At 40.4% G+C, this 20,247-nt stretch overlaps 1 protein-coding gene across 2 annotated transcripts in view; it reads left to right on the plus strand.

The window, feature by feature from the left end:
- nrxn3b (neurexin 3b) overlaps positions 1–20,247 on the plus strand; it is a 348,019-nt gene that overhangs the window by 74,988 nt on the left and 252,784 nt on the right. Inside the window, exons 5-7 of one of the 2 annotated variants that reach the window (XM_055044125.1) lie at positions 8,809–9,110; positions 11,118–11,141; positions 14,082–14,243. In XM_055044125.1, coding sequence (XP_054900100.1) covers positions 8,809–9,110; positions 11,118–11,141; positions 14,082–14,243 — 488 coding nt within the window. The remainder of the gene's footprint in view (positions 1–8,808; positions 9,111–11,117; positions 11,142–14,081; positions 14,244–20,247) is intronic. The other variant, XM_055044126.1, reaches the window with a different exon arrangement.

Raw genomic sequence — 20,247 nt, forward strand, 5'->3', positions numbered from 1 at the left:
GCATATCTCCCTTAAATGGGGAAAAAAATGAAAAATTGAAATTCAGCATGAGCAGCAGCGCGACGGATACGGGAGAAAAAATATCCACAGTCAGAACGGTAATTAAAAAGGAGCCATCATAAACAAGAATGAGTGACAGCGCATAATTATCTTGCCACCTTACATTTCAAACAGCATGGCAGTGGAGAAAAAAAAAATAAAAATACGTCCAAACTTTAGTCTTGGAGAACAGTGGCAAAGGGATAACAAAGTCTTCATGACAACCATTACGCACTAATTAAGAGGGACTTCAGAAAAGCAAACAAAAAAACGTTTCTGTCCTGCCATGCTGACGTGTATGCTCTGGCCTGATATGACTAAAATGAATTATAAGAATAAACATTAATAGTGATTTTGTTTTGAAGAAAAGGACAAATGTGGGAACTGCTAAATGTGACGTTTTCTGATTCGCCAGATGTTATCGCCGCCTCATTTTAATTCTTCGCTTTTATTGTTGTTGTTTGTTTTCATTTACGTTTAACTGGCAATGTAGAAAATCCATTTAAATGCTCAACGAGTGCAGTTAAGTAGTCAAATTCGACACAACAGTTGGCCACGCTGCCAGTGTCGCTTTCAGTTTGCAGTATGATGCTATAGCAGCGACGTACGTGTATTGCATATCTGGGGTTCATCTGGCCGACTTCTTCAGCTTTTAAAAAAAAAAAACATTTCAGCAGCCCGTTGTTGCTGATGGTCTAATTGCATATGGTATAGCGTTAGATGCATGCAATATAAGCGTATTGCATTGAAAATATGTTCTGTTCATTGAACAGAAAGGCAGATTATGCAGTGGTTTGAGAGCAATAATGGTATTCCACGTCCCTATCCCCTCCGGTATAAAGTACTCAATAAAAAAAAACAATCTCCAGGTAAAGCAAAGCTTTTTCAGAGTGAAATTATGCTTCTGCAATGAAAGTTACTTTTATTTTCAGGCTTGTTTTTCACAACCGAGTTTCCAGGTGGATAATCACAGGGCTGTCAGGTTGAAAGGCTTTTTGGAGTTGCAGGTAAACTGTGTTACTCGTACCCCATGTGCTGTTTGCATGACGAGTCAAACAAGTCAAGATGTTGCTTTCCTTCTTTACTTTTTACCCGAAGCGTGAAGTCCAGGGACGCTTTACTTTAGTCATGCACCTTTCAAATAACGGAAGGCGGTGGGGTTTTGTAGTTATATGAATAATACTTCTGTACTCTAAATACATTTTTTCAACTTGTGAATCTTCTGTCTGAATCATCCAACCCACCAGGGTAATCTCGTGATTCAGAAAGATTTTTTAAAATAATTTTCAACAACAAACTTGACAGACAGACTCAAGTCACAAACACTGGCGGCAGTGAATTCCTTTATGCAGATCAGAAGATGAAACTTTCCTGACATTGTTCAGAGCAGTAATGTACAATGATTACGATGCTGCTTGAAGGTAGAAAAAGATGTTCAGAGAATTGCAGAGAAGTCCTGCTGTTGAAAAATTAAACATGAGCTGGTGAAAGCAACATTGATATTTTACAGTTTTTTGCTAGAAAACCTTCAAAAACTGAAGTATAGCGATTCAGGTATTATAACGTTGGTTGTTCCTGGTGTTGGGATATAAAAGCAATGATTTTACAACTAAAGATCGTTGTGTCAGTTCACACAACTAATTTTTTGAGCTTTGAAGGGAAGAACGAACAACTTGATATGGTTTTTCTACTTTCAGCATAATGCTGTCAAAAACAAAACACAATTTCAATTTTAAATTAGAAACACAATTGAAATCGGACAGGAACAAGTCTGTACACGCAACCAGTCATTCGGAATTATTGACGCGTTGGACGTTCCTTCATGTTGCTCGTCTATCGTCCATCGGGGGAAATGTTGGCGTCTTGTTGAGGAGTTGGAGGGAGAAACGCCTTACAATCGGGATCGGCCACCCACGCATGCAGCACTTTGGGGAAACTGTAGTCGGTGATTTCGCAGAAGAGCTACGGATTCAATGTTTTAAAAATGACAAAACTCAAATTTCGGTGATTTCTGTTGGCTAAAAAATACTGCTACGACGTGAACAAAGTGCACGTTCCGATACGGCTGAAAGACTCTCTTATCCAAGCTCGGAAAAAAATGATCAAACGCATTTTTTTTTTTTTATAAGATTGCCTCATTATTCCCAATTTATAATTCCTTTATATTAAACTGATGTATTTCTAGTTGTTCATTGTGTATGGTAATTGGCATTCTGAGCAGCATTTTGAGCTTTTTGCGCTGTTATTTTGAACACAACAGTGAGAGTTGCAGAAGCAGAGGAAGAGAGGCATTCGGTTATCAGGTGCAGTATTTCAGAATCCCAAACCAAGGGGACAGCTCCGCTCTGCTCATCCTAACACACTGTGTCACTTCGTTTCTCTTGAGAGCCTATGGATGCGCCTCCATTTCTCCTCCCCTCCACCTGCCTCTCCTGGCCCCCCGACTATCTCTGCGACTCTTGTCCCCCGAACTCTTCTCTCACTCCCCCCTCCCTCTTCACTCCTTCGACTTCTGTCTCCAGCTTCCTTTTTGTCCTTGTCTCTTTTGTTTTCTCCATGTCACTTCTGTTTACATTTATCTCTCCCGCCGACTCTCTGTCACTCTTCCCTTGCCGGTCGGGGCGTGCAGAGATCCAAGGCAGCTTCAGACAGGTCGTCTGCTGCAGCTTCACAAGGTTACATGGGAAACCAGACGAGGAGCGACATGTCAGGGGGGACTATTCACTTTAACCTCTCAGATATGTCTTTTGACATTTTTGAGGCTGTCACGAGCGGCACGCAGTCGGCACAATTTTCACAGCCCGACTGGTGAAAATCCAAAAAAGAAATCGCAATCGCAAGAACTAACGTTTGTACACCGACTGATTTTTAATTGCCGCACACACACACACAAAAAAGCCATTGTAAAGGTTGGGCTGTAGCGTTTCAACGTGCAACATATTCTCACAAATCTCCCTCCGACATAATCCTGTCTGATGGTGCCGCCTGCATTTGAAGAAAGACATCACCCATGATGCTCCAAATTCGTTTGACATGTTGTGGGTTACCGCCGAGCTTAAAATCGCAGTTGCATGGTTTGCTTTGCCTCCTCTGCTGAGAAACTGCACAATGTGTTCTTTCGTTTGAGCTAGCCATGCTAATTCTAGTCTTAATATCAAAAGACGAGCTGTAATTTCTTTGTCTCACAGGGGGACAAATTAGAGAATGCCTTTTCAGGGAGGCTTAGCATCTCAGCTTGTTGGCATGTGCGTGTGTGTGTGTGAGAGAGACGTCTCGCAAGTTTGCAACCTTGAATGACCTCCATCCCTGAGGATGTTGCACTGAGGGCTGCAACTGAAAGCAGATGCAAGCGCTCGCTGTTTAGGTCACACACTTGAGGCCTGTTCGGCAGCGATTGTGGTGCAAACATGCGTTTGACATGTTGGACGTCATTACAGTTCACTTCACAGGGTACGTCTCCCAAGGAACCGGCCGGGCTTTCCACGTGCAGGAAGGCTGTTAAACCTGTAGCATCTCCAGCAACGATTAATGGCAAAACCAGTGTCCCCTTATTTCCCTGGATTTTATTTTTTATTTTTTTTTTTACATTTTACCTAACTACATCTGCAATGTATTTGTGTGTGTGTGTGTGTGTGTGTGTGTGTGTGTGGTGTGGTGTGGGGGTGTGTGTGTGTGTGTGTGTGTGTGTGTGTGTGTGTGTGTGTGTGTGTGTGTGTGTGTGTGTGTGCGTGTGTGTGTGTGTGTGTGCGTGTGTGTGTGTGTGTGTGTTATGGAGATTTTATGTGCAACCTTCAGCTCTTAAACAGCAATCGGCTGTTTGGACCTATTTCTATGGCATGTAATAATTTTGTAATTTGTAACTTTAATTTTGCGTCGGGTGGGGCAGAAAAATAATGGAAAAAATAATTAATCAGGTATAATTTTTTTTCCCAAACCATACTGGTTAGGGTTAACCCTAACCCTTTTTTAACCCAACTTTAAACCCCTAATTTACCATTAGCTCTCTTATAGCAACATTAAGTTACCAAAGCAAGGTACCACTTGGCCTCCAACCAACGTTTGTGTTAAGAAGTTGTAACGTCCTGGGGTTTTCTTAGAAGGAGGTAGAAGGGGGAAGTGGCGCATCTTTTTCTTTAACAGCCCTTGAGGTCAAATTGGGGGGGAAAAATAATATGAATTAAAAAAATTGCTCAGGCAGTTTGTGTGCTGCAGAAGGTGGGGGTGAGCGGAAGAGAAAGGTAGATGGTAATGAAGGAGCTAATTGCTTCCAGTGGATTTTGAAATCGAACTCCGGCCCCCAGTGCTCGGTCCAGGCAGCACACAGATGGAATATTGATGACCGTGGCGAAAATAAGGGGGAAAATGACCCCGCTTTATGATCAATATGAAAGCCACATATCTGTGTGCAACGTGTCTCAACAGGCAATACATTCAGCCCCCCGCTCCCTCTAGTTTTTATGGATCAGTATACACTTACGCCCAGATATGACTCTGCTGAGGTGCGCAGATGCTACTTTGTATCAATTTGCACTCTCCTTTATTCGCAGCAGAGATGCTTTATCGATGGTTTGTAATTGCATCGTAATTATTTGATGGTTTGTAATTCCATCGTAATAGTTGACGAACGTGTGGAAGGCACGCTCTCGACGGTTGCTTCTTTTTTTCCGCTGCTGCAGTTCGGGGCAAATGGAACGACCGGGCTGGATCCGAGTCATAGTCTTTAAAGCGACTGTTGCTTTTTCTGTCACAAACTCATACCTGGGACCTAATCTCATTTGTGCAACAGGCATTAAATCCTAATTTTTGAGCGAAGATCAGAGCTAATCTTAAAAACTATCTCTGAGATCAAACCAGTGTTTACTTATTTATTTATTTATTTGGTATTTGGCTGTTCAGAGGATTATCTCCACAACCAAGTTGAGCATTTCAGCCTGAGGATTGACTCACTGCGATGTCTGGCACTCCAGCTTTGGCTTCAGTTCATTCCTTCCCTTCAAGGCTGCCAGCTGAGAAGAAGTAAACAAAAATGTTACATTTGATTATCATAATTATGTCAAGAGGAATCCTTCTGAACTATGGAAGCCTGTTTTGCAATCTGAGCTGCGGTCCTCAGACGAGCTAATTAGGGAAAGGAGGCTCGATGAGAGGAGTTGCCATGGCGATCACCTTTGCAGCTCGGGTCAGGTGAGAGCAGCACGGGGCTCGGGTTTCTGGCGCAGATGAGATGCATTTCGATGCTGGTGCGGTGCAGAGAAACACGGTTCATTCGCTTTTAGTTAGTTTTGCTTCAATGAGTGACGTCGAGAAAATGTCACCATTCTCGCGAAAGCAAGTCATGTGATGTCAATCGGAGATGATGGGAGAAAAAATGAAGCGGAGCTTCCAAATGAATCGTTTCATGATTAGCAATTAGCATGATTAGCTTGAACATCCGTTTGAGGTACAGCCCTAAAACGAATGTTAGGCAAGAACATATCGCCAATGCCGTCAAGACATCAAATGTTTTGACGGCACTGGTTAGTAGCTTAATAAACGAAATAACCAATTGAAAAATAATGTCTTTGCATTTGTCTTTAAGGTTTGAGATTTACCTTTAATTGTAACAAAACTGGAAGAAATCTGTAAGGCAGACCATGCTTTTTCATTCTTTTTGAAAATTTTTACCTCATTGTCGTTTCTAGGAAGAAATTGCCTCGCCACCGTCTGGGTTCAGCCTGCTCTGCTCCGGATGCTCAGTGACGGCAGCTCGGGCAGCGAGCCAGGATAACCACATTGTTGAGAGAAGCATCAATATTTCATTAGGCTTCTGAAAGACTTTTTGGAGAAATGGCTCTGGCAGATGATGATGATGATGGATCAGACGTGTCTCATATTGAGTAACTGCAGCATTATCATTTTGCCATCGGTGTTCAATCCAATTGTCGAACACGAAGTACGGAAAAGCACAATATTACCCGAGCTTAATCAGCAGGGTTTCGCGGCGCTGTCGACGCCTGGACATTTTTCTCAGATTCCGCGTGAAAATGAGGATACGGGGAATCGTCTGTGCATCCCTCTGTCCTCAAGCCTCAGTTTTAATAATGGCTTTCTGTTCATTCTCCTGGCACAGGAAGGAATGATTCGACTGTGCCTCTGTTGACTCCTGTAACATTTCCTTTTTGTCTGCCGCATGAAGACTTTGGTTTTGAAGCAGCAGGGAGAATGTTTCCCTGGCTGGAATGCGCGGCCCGTCGTCCCCGCAGCGCCTCCGCCTCGTCCCGTTTGTTTTCCTTGCCGTGTTTACCTTCTCGTTTTTCCATTCATCTGTGTCTTTGCCAGCTGCACAACACTGCTCCCTCATGTTTACAGACTGACTGATCCGGCACAACAAACGCACGCATGTGCGAGGTATCCCTTTCATTTCAGTTTTCCCCCAGTCTTGCGCTCTGAGTCATTTTTCTTTTGACCACACAAAGGGAATTGCAGGACACAGAGGAAATGAAATGACTATTTGAACTTCTCCTTTCCTGTCTGCTGGCAGCAAAACTTCATCATATCAGAATGCCATAGCAGCACATTGGTTTGGTGTGCTAACATTTCTTCTTTTGAAGAGTCTCACAACAGGTGCTGTGTGCTCGCTACGTCAGCTGTCAACTTCAGTCACAGTCACTTTACTGTTCCGTCTATCTGTTGCATTACATTCTCAATCTAAAAGAAATTTCAGGTATTTTTTTTTCCTAAAAGATCAAGACAGAGTATCCAAAAATGAGAAGCCGTGATTATAAAATCCAGATGTTGGACTCTATTAAGTGAAAAACCAAAGATTAGAGGTGGGTCTTTAGAAGAGTCTTCAAAGTCTCTTTTTATGGATTGGCGAATTATTCGGAAATTACGGAGCAGCGGCTGAGAAAGAAAAACCATGTCTGCTTTTCTGTTTAAAAATAAGAACATCTGAGACTAAATGGTTTCTTGGTGTCCTTGTTCAGGTGGCTGTGTAATGATTTAGAATCTTTAAATACGATGGAACCAAAATCATGATAAAAAACTCATACTGATGATTCTAAATGAGCTGTCCAGTTATATCCAGGGTTTCCCCCGGTGCTCGGGGTGCTAGGGCAGACGTCCAGCCGGCCGCCATGCTTTTGAGTTAAAAATGTTTCAAGTTGACAGAAAACTTGAAAATATCACTTTATAGCCATGCTTTATAGGAATACTGAAATATTAATACCTAAACACCAACTACAAAGTCTTAAAACGGCAATAATTAAAAATAAAATATATAAATAAACAATATTAAGCCTGGCGGGGGGGAAAGCAAAGCCTGGTGGCCCACCAGGCTTACAATACATTGTGGCAAACTCTGATCCATCTGTAGTCAAAACAAAACATAATTACTATCAAAAGAAAGTTGCAAGGAGTCTGCTCTCTCAAATGAAGTTGCCTTCATTTAGCTGTTCATGAAGATCATTTTACTTTTTACCAATCTTGGTAAAAAGTAAAAGGAAGCATCACATTTATTTTAAAAAAACCCAAAAGAAAACATATTTAAGAGACTAAATTTAATGAGATCAAAACAGGCCTTAGAGTAGAACCTTGTGGAACGCCACATGGAAAACTTTTTACTGGTGAACAATATTTATTTGCGAAGTACAAAACTTATATCCCTACTTAAGCTCTCAACTAACTCTAGAACAAATCTTACAGAGATGTTGGAGTTTCCTAAGAACAGTTGAGTTGGGATGAAAACAACTCGATCAAGAACGTTTCAAAGAATGGAACAGATCCAAATGTTCTTTTTGGACGTGAGGCTTCAGCACAGGATGTAATTAATACTTCCTGCCTGAGCTAACCCGATCCACATTTAAAGAAAAAAAATAAATGAATCATAGAGACCGTCAACCATTAGCACACGTTGTTCTTTACTTTATGGAAATAGTACCCCTCGTTCACTTTCCGTCAAAACGGCAATTTTATTTTTGCTCTCAGAATTGAGCCCCCCGCCTCATCTCACGTTACGCTGTGTGCTGATCCGAAAAGAAACAAGATCGGGAAGTGACCTTGTAACAACAGGGTAATGTAAAAACTGTAAAATCGGACTGTGTTTGATTTATGCGCGCCATTAGCGAGGAATTGTGTTCCATCATAAGTAGTCTGTCTGTCTGAAGGGCCGTACGTGAAACCTGAAGCCTTGATTATACAGATAGGATTTTATGATCTGAACTGAATGATAGCTTTATTGCGGCTCTAATTATGGGGAGCAGTGTATGTGTGTGGCGTTTGTTGACGTGTGTACCAGATTGATAGTAATCTTGTATAATGCAGTTCCTGATTTTTTGTATGTTTTTGTTAACGATGTTTTCAACCCCTTGAACTTATTTCACATTTTGCCTCGTTACCACCAATAATTTCAGTTTATGTGGGATTTTATGTGACGGGCTGACACAAAACGGTGCAGAATTGGGAAGTGGAAGACAAATTATAGATGCTTTACATCTAAAGTATAGAAGATGTGGCAGACGATTATACTTCTGATACCCCTAAAGAAACACATTAAATAAGGACGTATCAAGTTTATCGTTACATGTCATGACGTGAAGATAAGTTTCAATATTTTTGCAATGCATTTTATTTGTTAATTCTTCCTCACAGGTGGTAATTATGCTTGACTTTTAAGGTGCTAATAGGTATTTCAGGGCCTTTCAAGATCCTGAGATAAATGGAGAAATGTCAGTGGTTACCGCCAGTAATGCGCAACAGTGACGCTCGGGTTTCCCTACCTTGTCGTTTCAGCTCGAGAGGAGAATGTGGCCACCTTCCGCGGCTCGGAGTACTTCTGCTACGACCTGTCGCAGAACCCCATTCAGAGCAGCAGCGACGAGATCACGCTGTCTTTCAAGACGTGGCAGCGGAACGGCCTCCTGCTGCACACGGGGAAGTCCGCCGACTACGTCAATCTGGCCCTGAAAGACGGGGCTGTTTCCCTCGTCATCAACCTGGGTTCTGGGGCCTTCGAGGCCATCGTAGAACCGGTCAATGGAAAATTCAATGACAACTCCTGGCACGACATCAAAGTGACACGCAACCTGAGACAGGTAATCGGGGGTAACGGTGATGGATGGAGTTTGAGGTTATTTTTTTTTATTTATTGTTTTTGTTCTGTAGAGAAGCTCCCTTGAAGAGCTTTGGAGGAAGCTTTAAGAAACTCATTTTTATCTTATTAGTTGTCATTTCATCTCTACAGTTTGGAAACATTATTAAGAAAGCAGATTTCATTTTTCTCTTGGTTGTGTTAATTTCACACAAATTCCTTTTATGCTATATGTATTGCCTTGTTTATTATATAACAATTTAAAACAGGCAAAGCAGCACTTTATAGGGGTATGAGGTTTGATTATTACACTCACTTGTAAAAAAATAAAATCAGGAAGGATTTGGGTATAATTTGGTCCACATACAGACCTGTTACTGGCACTTCTTTGATTCGCATTGACCTAGCATGATGAGGAAAGGAGTTTTCAGCCAAGAACAGTGTCATAATTGAGGAATAATGTTCTTTAATCCTTCCAGGAAACCTGTTTGAGCAGCTAAAGACTGGAGGATAGAGCAGGGATGCACCTTTATGCAGGTGTATCCGGAACTGAAAAGGACCAATGCAATCCAAATTCCTCTTAGAAGGTCCTCATGTAAAGAACAGAGAATCGAGTTTGTGACATCTGTGCTAGATTCAGCTATAAGACAGCAGCAACTTTCTGCCTAATAGCAAACCACTGAGGTGATTCCCTCCATAGCTGCACGACAAGACCGCTCAGCTGTAAGTAATCCCACAAAATAATGCTGATGCATCTACAGAGAAGAGATCTGTGACACTAAATGTTTTGAATCACTAGAAGTTCCCCTCACGCCTGCTCGATCACATCATTTGATAACTCTTTTCAAACAAAATCCTTTCGAGACCCCTCTCTGGTCTTCATGTGAACCACATTAGATCCAACACAAACCTTTGGGCGCTAAGCCTCCTGCTTGGCAGCTTGTTTTACAGTGAAATATTCAAATCTCTACTTGACGTTACAAGTCAAGAAATTCCTTCTCTTGGCATCGGGCCTGTTGTTTCCCACAGCTCAACGATGTCCAGTGATGCTCTCGTACTTTTTGTGATTATGTAAGCTGACACTGTTTCTGGGTTTCTTCGCTGTCTCCTTGCCTCAATTAGGAGAACGGTTTCTGTTGAGGTGTAGCGTTTAAATTTTAATTTAAAGCCAAGTGGAAAGTGTTTGAGTCATCCATTACTGCTTTGCTACGATTACTGTTTTACATTTTCCAATTATTTATAATTAGCTTGTATTTTGCGGTTCAGTGGAGCTAATATGAATCAGCGGAGTCTTGTGACGGCCGTAGAAAGATGCCAACGGACTTAACAGAGCCAGTGGTACGTGAAGGTAACTCTAGCAGGATGTTGGGTTTGCCCATTGTCCCGGTTGACCTTTAGTTTGTCAAGTAAGGCAGCATTTAGTTTTGGTGACAGAGCAGAAATACAAGTAAGTGCCGTTTTCTAACCCTTTCTGACAGTAAGCCTAGTCCCACAGGTTAGCAAGTAGTCGTAGCAGAAATTCCCAACAGAGGCTTGGTTATAGGCTAAGAGCTTGTCACTTTTCCTCACTGTCTCTCTTTCTTTCTCTGTCATTTCCTTTCCTCTTTCGAAGGAGCACTTTGTTAGACCAAAGGTGGAAAAACACTGCAGGTTTTGCTGGAATCCGAGCCATCCCATGCAAATATCTGACAGGACGTCCGCTTAGCTTGTGTTCTCGCAGGACTCCGGTGTCGGAAATTTGCTTCGGATGGCGCGAAGGCGCCGGATTACCGCTGCCTGATCGCTGACGAATCAACGTAGTGTTTATTCACCGCTCTACTAACTCATCCATGTTGACTTCCATTTCTTTTGTTTTCTTTACTACTAACCAATTTCTAACCAACTAATGTACTAACTGACATCCTACTTCTTCATCGTTGCGTTTGGTTTTTTCGTTTTCTGTCCATCCTTATTAACAACCTTTTTTGTTCACTATTCTGTTGATTTCCTTTCTTCCCCTTTTTCTGGAAAGCAATCAGGCATTGGACACGCTATGGTAAACAAACTACATTGTCTGGTAGATATCATTCTTATTGTCTTTTTTTTGGGTTTGCCGTGTGTCCCCCTCCCCCCTCTCTTCTTTTATTCGTTCTCTTTGAGTTCCATCCTAGACACTCTTATCAAAAAATGAGGAGATGGGTTTGTATTACCAGGCAATTCTTTCTTCGCTTCTTCTCAATTTCCGCCCTGACCTGCCAACAACCTCCTTCTTTACCCCACAATCCCCCATCCTGTTCTTTTCACTTTGGCTTTTACTTTTTTTCCCCCCTCTTTGTTTCTTCCACATTACTACAGATTTCCGACAAGTTAAATAAAGAAAAAAAAAAAGAAAAAGAAATTACTTCTTTGCCTTTAACGGGGCAACGTACTTTTTTTTTTTAATGTTAATTTTTCACACAAGAAAAGTCCCCATTTTTTGTGAGGACTGTCGTCAAGAACTGACAGAAGCTTACCACAATCTCCAAGTTGGTGACCTCGACACCGAGCCCTAAAAGAGACGCCGGCATTAAGAAAAAAAAGAAAAAAAAAAAAAAAGGCATCCCTTAACCTCAATTGCGGGAGCTCTGACAGTTGTTTCCAACTCACTATGGCGCATGGCATGCCCACACCTCATCAATCGACCTGTCATCTGCCAAACTCATAGATCCTCAGCCCCACCACCCAGAATAACCACTAACACTATAATCCATTCACTCACCCTTCACCTCTCACTGTACCACTCACTCTGCCCTCCCTATCTGTAGTTTTTTGTGGCATGCTGGTGAAAAGGTGTTTGTGTGTTTTGATAACCCCTGGGCCCATACGCGTAACATTTCAATAAACCAGCATATGATCTTGGATTACCGGTCTGATCTGGTGACACTGACAAAAGAAATATACTAGAGATGCGCCGATCAAGGCTTCTACTGGCCGACACCGATGCGTCTGATTTTTACTTTTTTTGTTTTGACGAAATTCATTTTTGAAATGTAAAAGGATAAATAGAATAGATGGAGTCGCTATACATTCAACAGAAAATGAGAAGAAGAAAAGATCTCTTGAATTATTTCTTCCAAAATCTAAGTTCTCAGATTTTCTGTCTTTAGGGGAGTAAGTTTCTTTGTATATATCTATTTATTTATTTATTTATTTATTTTTCTCCTCACAAATCATTAAATAACAAAATATCAACGTTAGTTCCGAGCTTTAAGTAACTTTTGGGATATAACATGTGAACCAGTGTTGACCAGTTTAAAATACTTGGAGAAATTTGGACTGGTTTACCATGTAATCATTAAATCACCAGTTGTGTTTATGAGAATTCACATGTATATAAATGTCAGGATATTTATAAATGATCTATAAAGCTTTGTTGGATATCGTAGGTGAACAAATTGTTGGGATGTTTAAGGCAGGTTTGAATCCTAATATATCCCAAGTTTTTGAACATCTCAAGAAGTGTTGTTCAATTCATTGTTTGAAAATAGAAAATGGCATAACTTCTGTTTCTTTTCAGTAGATATAGTAGTTTTAAATAAAATAGAAAATTATAAGATTATCCCCATTCATGCATCAGTGGTCATTAACACTCTACTTTTCCCAAATTAAAACAGACTTGCGAGATTTACTTCTGCTTCAGAGCACTTTAAAAGCTAAGTTCAATAGCCTGAACTCCAGATTAAAACCCAAGATAACATAATCAACAGGCTAAAAAACACAATTAGCATAACTCTTTTTGTAATTAAAATAAAAAAAAGTCTGTTTAACTGTTAGTAACTGGAGCAAAAATGAAAGCTTTATGAATATATTACAAATATTAATCAATGTAAAACATTTTTTTTTATATAAGAAATTGAATCTGATGTTTTAAGCAGATTTAAGAAATAGAGCCTGGAAACTCATTAAGAAATTTATCGTTTCACAACGATAAAATCAGATTCTGTACTTTCCCACCATTTACGACTGTGTGCACACCTTAACGTTTATGTAAAATCAACTTAAATCCTCCACAAAATATGTTGATGAGGTTAGAAATCGAAACGGGTTGCAGTTATTAGTTTGGATACATTTTACAAAAAGGATAAAGAAACATGCAATTTTTTCAGTATGAGACCTGGCTAATTCGTGCCAATTGATTGACGCATCTCTAGCAAAATAAAACCAAAAAAAACAAAGCAAAACATGACACTCGATCTAAATCTGATCAGAGATCATCCTCTGTAACTCTGCAGCGTTGCTCGTGTATGGATTCCAGTCTTGCATGAGCCCCTGTACCATGTGTGCATGTTCCAGATCTGTATGCCACCATCAAATTCACGTTCCATCTCCAGTCAAAGTGTGCTTAATTTGCTTTTCTAAGAATTTTGCCTTTGGTTTGCACATTGATGTGGTGTTTAAAGAAAAACAAAAGCCTCCCTTTGTTTTGCATGTGCGTGGATTTACAGACGTGGATGTCCAGAGGAGTGTGCGAGACAGTTTGGACGAGTGGAGGCGTGTGTTGGCGCGTGCGTGTGTGTGTGTATGTGTGTGTGTGTGTGTGTGTCTGCAGTAAGAGATAAATCCCGAAACCTAAGACAAGTGGAATCAATTTGTCCTTGGTTTGAACATTGTACTAACCCTCTCCCAACCTGAAGGTTCAGAATCAAACCTAAGATCCATACTCTTACCCCCATCAAAGATAAAGAAAATATGCCTGTGCCATATTTTCTTTACCTGTCCTGTGAATCCTTTGGCAACAAAAAATTCCATTAACCCCAAAAAATAAAATTAAGATCTTAACCATCCTCTGGTCCAAATCAAGAAAAAGCTTCAAGGTACCAAAAGACAAAATAAAAAACAAAGTTCATAAACCTGAGTTGAAATGCAGACCAAGGAAGGAAATGTGCTTTGTACACAACACAGGAGCGAATTCCAGAGTGTAATGGCTCGGCTTTGGCTATGTGTTACGCCCCGACAGGTGACAATCTCCGTGGACGGCATCCTCACCACCACCGGCTACACTCAGGAGGACTACACCATGCTGGGCTCCGACGACTTCTTCTACGTGGGCGGGAGCCCCAGCACGGCGGACCTGCCGGGATCTCCAGTTAGCAACAATTTCATGGGCTGCCTCAAAGAGGTAAAGACACATCATCAAGAGAGCAGGCGTATTACTACATCATAAGTCACAAAGACAACGGTTTCTGGAGCCGTGCTGTCATGTAAGCAGCTGTTAGTGCTCTGTTAAACAGAAAAGCTGTCTTTGAAATGCACAAAAATGGTCATCCAAACCCTTCGAAAGGCCCCGGAGACGAGGGGGTGACGGGTGGGGTGGGATAAAATTGAATTATCAATTAAAGGTGCTGAGTTAGCAGAGGAGCAATCAGACTTTCAATATCCCTTCACTTAATCTAATTCATAACACTTACTGCAGTTGGTGAGCAAGAAAATACCCCAAAATTGCTTCTGTCACAGGCAATTTGCAGAATTGGCTTGAGTGTGTGGCTAAAACGCCTCCCGATGGGCAGCGTTTTCAAAGAGACATTCGCTTCTGATGAAACAAGCCGAAACTGGACCACTCATTCTACATGTGTTGGCTCACCAGTTGTGAGGAAGCATGTACTCGATGCTGGTTGTTTTAAACATTTTTCAACTCTGAACTAAGCTTCTACAATTTGAAGAATTGCATCGTCTTTTACGTTGGTTTAAACTTCTCAGTTCCTCGTTACTTGATGGATTTTATTTGGTCCCGTAGAAACATGAGACACTACGGCATACAGGGTGTCGTTTCTGTAATTACACGGTCAAAGATGACAAAGTCATTGCAGTGTGTTGTAAGAGGAAAAAACGCGGGGGTTCATTTTTCCTTGTCATATTTATACAAATGATAAATTTAGCAAGCAAGCAAAATATTTAGTGTGAAGCTAAATCTTTAGCTCAAAGCATAAAAGAAATTGACTATTAAAATAAACCTGGGTCTTGCTAAACTCTATTCTTAAACTTGTGCTGGCAGGGTTCAGGATTTGCCTCTTTATTCTTGTTCTTTTGTTTGTTCCCCCGTTTTTGAACATTTTAGCTTAAAACAGAGGATGAGCCATTTCATTTTAAATACAGTACAGATCTCTACCAGCCTGACCCACATGAGTTTAAATATTTAGTTTGACTTGTAGGACTGAAATGGAATAAATATAACTTTGAGAATTTTCCCTCTTTTTTTCTCCCTCTTACGACAAGCTTTTAAATGACAGAAAATATTACGTAACGTCATGATGCTGTCAGTGTGAACCTATTTCTCAGAGGATAGCTGTGGAATCGCTGCCACACAGAAAATATATCCATATAAAGTCAATAAGTGTACGTTCACATTTTAGCACAATCGTTTCCCCTGAAGCTGACAGAACAGAAAGGATCAAACTGATCAGTTAGAGAGAATGTTATTTTGTGCTTCAAGTCCATAGCGCAATTTATTTAAGTTTTCTGTATAAAGATATCAAAGTGGGTTTTTATTTGGGGGGAGAGGGGGTTGTTTGTTTGTTTTTTACTGAATTTCAAAACTCTTTCTCATATCTTTAGGTTTATTCTTTTGGCATTCATATAAATTGTCCACAGTGATGTGATGTGAACTTCTTCATACTGCCTGTGAGTCTCACACAGTTGTCTCATCATTCATCTCTAGATGCTATGACCTCTGCGAGGGTTTCGGAGAAATTACATATTTACAGTCCTTTCCAACCCTTCTTGCACTGACTGCCATTTAAGATAAGCATTTAGCATGCCGAGGTGAAACGCTTTCCCTCGGCGTAGGCCGGAGGTTGCGTTAGACGTTCTCGTTGTCCAGCACTTTGACAGACGCTGTCAAAACAATTCCATCATAACCTATTTCTACCTGTTATTTTTTTGAAATTATAATACTGGCATATTTATTTCATATTCGTTCAGCTTAATAAGCAAGAAGCCGAGCAGAGAATCCACATTATGTCATCAGACAAATGTGTGTACCCTTTTTCTGATTGATACAAACCAGTGACTGTGGCCTTGGCAACTACATATAAACAAGGGAATGAAATGATGGCACTTAAATTATAGACATGAATTGTCTGGAAGTCTTAATGTTGATCTGGAGGCTGAATTCAGGCTGTGTTTCGTCTTGGTCAGTCACATAAAATCAAAATAAAATTAATTACAGTATGTGGTCAGAACATGCTAATGACAGCAAAGTTTAAAGGAGTATGAAAACTTTGGCGTTTTAACCGCTTGCATCACGATAAATATTGATAAAGAAACGCAGCAAAGAGCATTCATTTCTTCCTCCTGATCAATATTACTTCATAGAGTTTTCATCCTTGAAAAATGTGTCTTCCCTTCCTTTTTGCATCCTGGAAGGACTAGTTGGCATCCAATAGCTAAAATATGTGATGTGTTGTTCAGAAAAGCTTCCAACAGACTCAGCTGTATAAACTCCACAAGTTTGGGCTAATTGCTTGCCTTAGAATAATCCCACAGCGTTTTAATTTGCTCCAAATGATTAATGGAAGTTCTGTGGAGGAGTCATGTGGTCCAGTGTTCTGCTTACTGATGCACAGTGAGTTCACATCCAAGCTTTCTCACCAATATTCCAGCACCGCTTCTGTCTATTCATGATTTGCCATATTAATTGTGTTATGTGTGTATGCGTACACTCACTCCAAAACACAAATATTGGGGCCAAACAGTAAAAGAAACATTCATTTTCAAGGATTCGTCTGCGATACATAAGAGATTGCCATCAAAAAAAAAAAGTTCCCAGAACATCTGGTTTAATAAAAATCATTAGCGCAGCTCTCATTTAACTTTTACAATTTCTTTAAAATTGCCTCCAGCTGGATAGATTGATTATTTCTTTTTTTTCCCCTCCCGGTCACACGTGTGCAGCGCTCTTCAATGAGCCGCTTGGTTCTTCCATAATTTAAATCACGCACTTCGGCAGCCAGTTGTCTGTTTACATATCCAGATGTTAGCGGTAATTTGGAGTCTGGCCTCCAGCAAAACCGAGAGATGTGCTGCAGATATTCAATATTCGCTCTCCTCCGAGCTGCGCTTTGGCTCCCGTCGCTTCCTGGGGGAAATATCTGGCTCTTTAGCAGCTCAGTGTTTAGCTGTGTTCATTAGGCGCTCGCTAACTTTCCCCTGGCTCTGCATAGGCATTAGTTCCCTTTTGTGCGCTTCCAATATTATGCAAGGAAGCGTGACTCAGCGTGAGTTGGCCCTTGACTTTGCAGACGTAAATCAGAGGACTCCAGAGTCATGGTGGTGCTGCTTGATCGCTGGCTGTTTATCATATGTTGTTGCATTAGAGTGACGCGATGCTGTCTGCTCCCCAGATCATGCCACATCATGTTTTACTCTAGGTATTGTTTCATCTTCTTTGACTCTCTGCCACATATTTGCACACGTAATCCATTTGCATGATGGCTTTTGCTCCTCGAAACGTATTCGTTCCCTTCTGCCCCCCCTTGTTTTTTTTTCTTCTTCCAATTCAGTTTGCCGTTAAAATGACTAAATGTTCTGCTCTCCTTTAATCAGAACAGCGAGTCAGAATTTCTCTCACTTTAATCTCTGAAGTGTTTTGTACCTCTTGAACTTTTTTCCACATTTTGTCATATTGCAATCGCAAACTTCAGCGTCTTCCATTGTGAACATGCATTGGTATTCAATTCCCTTGCAGAACTGTCTTTTCCTGTGATTGCAGCTGCTGTGTGTTGAGGGTCCACTTCTACTGGTTGTGCACTGCAGTTCTTCTAAATGGATCAAGCTCAGTCTGATTGAATGCAGAGTGTCTGCAAATATCAATTTTGAGGCTTTGCCACTAGGCCTGTCACAGTCACAAATATTTACTGGACGATAAATTGTCCCTGACGTGATTACGATCAACGGTAACATTGTTGCTTGGAGACAATGTCCAAGCAATACAAAGGTGAAGGCGCAGTAATGAAAGGACACATTCTCAAAGGCTAATCAACTTAAAATTTTTATGAACGTTTAAGACTGCAACTTGAAGAAATTTTAAATATCCAGAAATTACAAAAAAAAACAAACAAACACAATTAATTATTAACTTTTTGAAAACAAAATTGTCCTTCCAAAAAAAAAAACAAAAAAAAACTGAAGATTTTTATATTCTAGTTTTTTGTAGAAAGAGAAAAATTATAAGTCAGGCAGAGGAAAATGATTGAACTCATTTTAATTTATCTTTAACTGATTTATTGTTTATTGTGACAGGCCTACTTGTCTCAGATTCTCAATTGTATTTAGAAGCGAACTTTAACTAGGTTGTTGTCAATCTTGATGCTATTTGTTGACTAATGCTCGCTAACGGCATCCTTGAGTCCTTCACACTGCTACGTAGGAGGATTTGAGCGGATTGGAGAGAGGAATACACACTTTAATCTCAGAATTCTGAGAATAAGTCAGAATTCAGTCATTGGTCAGAAATCTGAGAAAAATAATATTTCAGTGGCTCTAATCCTCTTCCACACATCATGTTTGAGATGAAATGACGCAGATGAACTTTCTACGTAATAATGACATCGAAAGAAAATTGGAAATGCTGTTTCTTTATTTCTCCTTCCTGGTTTGATGTTCAATTCTACTTTTAGGCTTTGATTTTTTAGTATGAGTTATTGCCCCTTTTTGTGGACTGAAGTTCTTGTTTTATGTCGGTAATCTGTCATTTCTATTATCCTTGTTTTCACGGAGTTTAGTCACTTTTGGCCAAAGAGTTTCTCTCATGGTTGCATTTTGTGGTTTTGTCATGTCATTCAGTAACTTTCCCTCAGCTCTTCAGTGCTCTGTTTTCCTCACAGGTTCATCCTGTTGTTCATTGGTCTCACCTGTTTTGCACCCAGTAATTACCAAACCAGCTTCCCTTCATGTATTTCCTTCTGTATTTCTCCTCTTAATGACTTCTGGCTCCTCCGTTTCATGTTGGACTTATTACCTTGGTTACTGTTTCATTATTATCATTATAGTTATTATTATTACTATTTTTCAATCAAATATCCGATTCATTTGGTGTGATCGACTTGCACAGCTTGTGACGCTGTTGTTAGCAGTTTGCAAATGAAGCTTTATAAAGCATGTGAATCATGCTGGACATTGAACCTGGACATATGCACATCGAGACCTCAAACATGTTTTAATTTGAGTGGCCAAACGTGGCTGCAAGAAATGTTGTATTTGATAAAACATTGCACCAAAACCTCACAGGTCTTCAAAATGAAAAAAAGCCCAGCAAGGTTTATTTTATATTCACAAAAGTGAATTAGTTGGATTTTTATAAGACATGTATTTGAATTGTATGATGAGCATACGAAATGTATGGCGGTAAATGAGGGGAAGGGAACATGCAAAAACACCACAATACCCCAATTTGAACAAAGAGATGTTTGTTGTTTCTGCTGCTCACATCATGTTTGGTATCCCTTATTGGTAAAAACTCCCTTCACTCCAAAATTTTGAACTGTGGAAACCCATCTTGTTCATCGCCATCGGCATAAACAATTGCTGGCATGGGTGTGTAGCTACTGAACATGCTAACCATTCACCCAGATGTGGGGCAGAGTTGGTGCGTCGTCTCAGGAGATCTCTATAGCTGGCAGTAGCTGTTTCAGTGCTCTATGGCATTTGTAGTTTGATTGGTCTGGTAGGCTATTAATAATAGATATGCGAAATTATCTTGTGGGTCGAATACAATTGCATTGGGAACAAATGTGCTCTGCGTGCCTTGAGCTGCCACATTTCTCCACTAGCAGCAGAACCCACATGGCCTTGTTTGTGGTTTGTCACCCACGTTTAAATGGTTTTCCTGTTGTGGGACACCTCACTTCACTTTTGCGAAAGATGCTCTTGAGTCTCAGTTTCAATTGGCCATTACTAATTAGGAGCAGTAGAGTAAAAATGTACTGGCTATGATTTCCTTTCTTTCACCTTCACAACTAAGTTCTACTTTACAAAATCCCCACACAAAAAAAAAAGAAGATAAAATGTATTAACGTTCAGTAGCATGAACGATTTTGCAAAGGCACTGTAACTTAATTATTCTTCCTGACAAGATCTGACTCTTACAAAAAAGTTTTGTCACTACCATTACAACACTTTCAAGTGTT

The sequence above is a fragment of the Poeciliopsis prolifica genome, unplaced genomic scaffold, assembly GCF_027474105.1.
Source record: "Poeciliopsis prolifica strain line A6 unplaced genomic scaffold, Auburn_PproV2 SCAFFOLD020, whole genome shotgun sequence".
NCBI classification, from domain to species: Eukaryota; Metazoa; Chordata; class Actinopteri; order Cyprinodontiformes; family Poeciliidae; genus Poeciliopsis; species Poeciliopsis prolifica.